Source organism: Prosopis cineraria, unplaced genomic scaffold, assembly GCF_029017545.1.
Source record: "Prosopis cineraria cultivar Desert tree isolate PC_DT_omini unplaced genomic scaffold, ASM2901754v1 PC14, whole genome shotgun sequence".
NCBI classification, from domain to species: domain Eukaryota; kingdom Viridiplantae; phylum Streptophyta; class Magnoliopsida; order Fabales; family Fabaceae; genus Prosopis; species Prosopis cineraria.
This window is the reverse complement of record NW_026555345.1, coordinates 14048997-14054064: the sequence shown is the minus strand read 5'-3', so window position 1 is coordinate 14054064 and position 5068 is coordinate 14048997. Positions and strand designations below refer to the sequence as shown.

Below are 5068 nucleotides of genomic sequence, written 5' to 3'. Positions count from 1 at the left end.
AAGGTATTTAATCTTTTACATTAGTTCTTTAATAATAGAAAAGTCTCCAACGACTTTAAAGAATTTATGACATTTTGAGAGATTAAAATATTATTTAGATAATTTAAAAATATTTTAATATCATTTTTTTAAAAAAATATATCATATTAAAAAATGTGTTATTTAAGGGAATTTCAAAAATTAAATTTTAGAATGATATTTAAATGGTTAGACGGTTAACATATGTGCCACGCCTACTTGTAATTACAAGCTAGACTTTAATGATAAAGCCATGGCCTGAGTGTGAACGGAACCTTGTGGTTTTCAACAACAAATTTCTAAACGGAAAGGAATTCATTTATTCGGTCCCATTTTCCTGTTTCCATAAAGTCATCATGCAAAATTACCAAAATACGAATTGTCGTCTTTTCTTCATCAGCCTCCCGCAAGTGGCATATATCGTAAATCAACCAAATTCCTAGGGCATCTCCATTCGAGTTTCTCTACTCTAACATTTGACTATTCATACAGTTCTACTTTATTCTGGACGTTCAACTCAATTATCCGATTCTCTATAGTACCTACTTTGTGTTACTCTCCACTCTCTCTCTGACTCTCCCTCTTCCTTCGGGAATGCTTTGATCGCCTCACCGATTCGGTTCTTCAATTATTCTTTGCTTGTTCATATTTTTTTTCTTCCATAGAAACCGATTCTCGCCGATCACGGATCTTCCCTGATTTTCAAGTCATTCGTAAGCGATTGTCCTCCCCTGAAATTTTGGTTTTAGCTTGTTTCGTTTTGTTTTTCACCGGCTGTTATGGTTTCAGTTTGTGAATTTGGCCCTTGGAATTTGGTGGTGGTTGGTTTTAGGGTTTTTGATCTGTCTGTGTGGGATGAGGATCGAGGAATTGGACGATGTGGATTCGGATGGCTGTCGGAGCCAAGGGAATTACGAGAGGCAGATCGTGAGGGTTGACGCAAAGAGAGCATTAGTTGGAGCAGGTGCCCGGATCTTGTTTTACCCGACACTTTTGTATAATGTGCTTCGAAACAAGATTGAAGCTGAGTTCCGCTGGTGGGATGAAGTCGATGAGGTTTTGATCTCACTGATGCTATTACTATTTTCTTTTCGTCGTTGATACATATTCACCTTTTTGACAATACGGTTTTTGTAAACCCCTTTCCAGTGTTTTGTTTGCGTGAATTTATTAGGTTAAAAGTATATTTAGTTTTGGTTTTTGTGTTAAGAGGGGTTAATTGTTCGATGTGCTTCAATTTTTTATGCATACAATCCTGAAATGGTAGCTTAATTTGGGTTTATTTGATGATTGATCAGTGAAAAAGAAAAAGAAATGATAGTTCTACAATTTTGGTTTGTGAAAGTGAATTGAAGGCCAAGGAAAACAGTTGCTGCAAATTTTAAATGCATTCCTGTTTTTGAGCCACAGCTGGATAGATTTTTTTAATTAAAAAAATTGAAATCTAATTTCTAGATAAAACTTAAAAATCTCTCATTCTTTAGATGTACTGTATACGGTTCTCCCTAACACGAACGATGGGGCGCTCAAGTAGATTGGCTGCTGCTGTTTTTCCCCCTTTATACCTCTATCGGTGTTTCCGTGTTTTGTTTGGCTGAAAATGATTCAGGCAGTGTTATTAATTTCCTCTGTTGTGGTTCCAGTTTTTATTATTGGGAGCTGTTCCGTTCCCCAAAGACGTTCCACGCTTGAAGAAGCTTGGTGTGGGTGGTGTAATTACTCTAAACGAACCTTATGAAACCTTGGTGCCGTCATCATTATATCTTGTAAGCGTTAGTCCATTTTTTCTTCTAACTTGCTCTTTTTCTTGCGTGTTATGCTATGCTCATGTTATATCGAAAGCCTTCATACTGAATATTATACAGTTTGAAAATTTTTGTATGTCCAAGGAGTAGATTATGTGTTAAATGGATACAATATACCTTTATTTTGTCTTAATAATAACAAGAGGAGAGCTAAAAGGCTTAGACAGTGCAAGTCTTGGACTCTTGGGGCGGTGCCCCCTATACAATCATCAAAAATCAAAAGACGAAGCTCACCAAGGTTCATTGTGAGGGCGTGGCTAGCCAGGAAATTTGCACACTTGTTAGCTTCACAGTATATATGTTTCTCAGTTGAGCACGGATATGGTATATTTAATTTTCTTACATAAAACAAAATAAGAACAGTTTTGTCATAACCTCTTGAGTATATACTTTATAAATAAAAAATGCTAATGTTTTGTTTGTTATGTACTTCAGGCACATGGGATCGATCATCTGATTATCCCTACAAGGGATTATCTCTTTGCCCCTTCATTTATTGATATAAGCCGAGCTGTGCAATTCATTCATCGTGAGTTCTCTTTCCCCTTCCCTTTTAGCCTTTAGGGTGTGTTAAAGTTTCAACTATTATTGATTTCATTATTTGATTGGACATATTCCTTTGCCTTATAAATCTTTTTCTGTTGATCTTAGAGAATGCAACATGTGGAAAGACTACTTATGTTCACTGTAAAGCTGGGCGGGGCAGGAGTACAACAATTGTCCTTTGCTATTTGGTAATTTTATCTTACAATTACACTTGTGGTTCTGGTTGAAGTATATAGGTATCAATTATTTCCCTCATGGTCCACTTATGTCTTGTAGGTTGAATACAAGCATATGACACCTCTTGCTGCCCTGGAATATGTACGATCAAGACGACCCAGAGTTCTATTAGCACCCTCACAGTGGAAGGTACAGGGCCATTTATGTTTGTAAGTTTTTCATTAGAGTATTTCTTGGTTTTTTTTTTTTAAACGTAATTTTTTCACGGATATATTAAGCAGGCAGTTCAGAATTATAGCAAGCGCAGACCTTGCCCTAGGCCACACTCTCCCCTAGGTGATGCAGTTCTTATAACCAAAGCTGATCTTGAGGGTTACCATCACACAGTCGATGCTGGTATGGAGCTTGCCCTTGTTCCCAAAGTGCCAAAGACAAAGTCAAAACCCATGATATCGAAGCTATCTTGCCTGTTCGCGTCATTAAAAGTTTCTGGTTACAGCATACCAGTGACTCGGCGGCTGCCTTTGTCGGAGGCACGTGCTTGCTAAGCTTGCTTGTCATGAATATATATACAGAACGTGGCCTGTGCAGAAGATGATCATGGAAATAAGTGGTGTTTGTTCACACCCACCTCCCTGAGTCGGTACACAACTGTTACGTGAAAAGAGGACGTATAGGAAGAGTCTGGTGAAACAACTTTTGCAGCTCTGCTTGTATATAGATCATTAGTCACTTTTTGTCAAATGTTATTCCGTTTTATTCAGCGAATGTATCTGCTACATGCTTGTTAATCCAAGTGAAATCCTTATGACATTGGCACTGGCCTTGAAGGGGATATCCCCTTCATCAGCAATTCAGCACCCATATAGTGACAGCAGACTTAAGATTGAAGTTATGAAGAGTAGACAGGAAACTGCACAATAGGATCAGAACTCTAGCTGGAAACCACCCGAAGCGGTAAGGTTACATCTTGATATGGATGGCTTTGAGGACTCAAAAGGTGAAGCTACTCTGGCATGTTTCAAGATGAGAATGGAAGGTGGATAGGTGGTTTCATGAAGAGATTTAATCGTACTTGACTAAATTGTCAAGGTGTCAATTATGAGCACATCTTTAGACAAGATAATAGTTGTGTTGATTGGTTGGTGCAGCGAGCTCTTGTTATACTGCTTTCTGAGCTACCTTTAGAGTGTGAGAATATCTTGTGCATCGATGTGCATCGACCCCAAGCAGCTCCTACAACCTGATCTTCTTATAGTGTTTAGTTTTGACTGTCTTGTTAATTGTATCCAGAGAGAGAAAAAAAATACGGGAATGTATTTGCTGATACAAAACTATGGATTCCAATTTTTAGGCCTTCGAAAACTGTGCAAGTTGCAAAAAATGTAGCAGATACTGCTGTTGTAGCTTCTGAATGTACTTTGTCCGTTATATACCTTACATTGTAAATTTGTAATACTTTTTTGTAAGATTATTTAGTAGAGTTATAATCGATTATTGTCAGACCGAATTAAAGATAGTTCTTTTAAATGTATTTTCAAGATGGAAAAAACTTATACTTTATATTACATACTTGAGGTGTTTGTATTCAATTAAATTAGAACTTGTTGATCTTTTATAAATTATTTATTTTATAATAAATTCTAGTTATTGATTAAACTAATATATTAAGATCCATATGCTATGATGTGATTGGATATAAATATATTAAGTACATAAAGTTAAGTATATAAATCTTGCCTTTTCAATATTCACATGGACTTGAATTTTAGAGTTCATATTTATGTAGCTATAACATTTATTATTTGGGAGAAATAAGTTCCTCCCAATACAATTAATGACTCTTAGATTTATTGATAATTGAATTTAAAAAAATGACAACACTTTTTAAGTTCAATTATTCATGGACCAAGAAGTAATTAATTGTTTTATTATTTTTCTAAACTCAATTGTCAATAAATATAAGAGTAATTAATTGTTTTAAGTAGGATCTTAAAATAATTCTCCCTTTCTATGATTACCTTGTAAGTTGTAATATATTGTAACTGCTCTCACCCAAATACATGCACACGTTTGTTTGTTTGCTTTATTTTATTTTATTTTTTACTGTGGAATATATGCACACATGCTAAGTCTAGGTACAGTTCACTCATATGATAACAGGTTAAGCCCAATTCCCTCTGTAGCTGAAAAAGGCGTAAGCCCATAAATTCTGAATTTGGGCATCGTAAAGACCATAAACAATTAAATTGGGATGTGGTCCACAACTTGGTAAAGTCCAAACTCATGAATGTGGCCTCAGCACACCATTCAAAGATCATTCCATTCAGAAGGAAGAGACACCCATGTTTGCTATAAACAGAAAAGCTAGGGCCATGCACTTGGTGATTATTATAAACAACTAAAAGAAATGATCAAGAATCTTGCTTTTATGTCGTTGATTTGACTATCTCATAAATTAATGGAGATAAACAAGTGAAATTATGATGATTATAATGCTCATCTTAGCAAGGAACAATGCA

The 5068-nt window shown here is 35.7% G+C and overlaps 1 protein-coding gene across 2 annotated transcripts; it reads left to right on the top strand.

Annotated features, from left to right (window-relative positions):
• The first annotated feature begins 529 nt into the window (after positions 1-529).
• On the top strand, positions 530-4049 carry LOC129292079 (phosphatidylglycerophosphate phosphatase PTPMT2-like). 2 transcript variants are annotated; one of them, XM_054929598.1, is made up of 7 exons: positions 530-731; positions 808-1074; positions 1662-1784; positions 2259-2352; positions 2475-2557; positions 2646-2735; positions 2828-4049. In XM_054929598.1, the coding sequence occupies exons 2-7, from the start codon at positions 874-876 to the stop codon at positions 3092-3094; spliced, it is 858 nt and encodes a 285-aa protein (XP_054785573.1). In that variant the 5' UTR covers positions 530-731; positions 808-873; the 3' UTR covers positions 3095-4049. The 2 variants fall into 2 exon arrangements, with proteins under 2 accessions (XP_054785573.1, XP_054785572.1); XM_054929597.1 differs by having other exon boundaries at positions 532-731; positions 851-1074.
• Positions 4050-5068: the final 1019 nt, after the last annotated feature.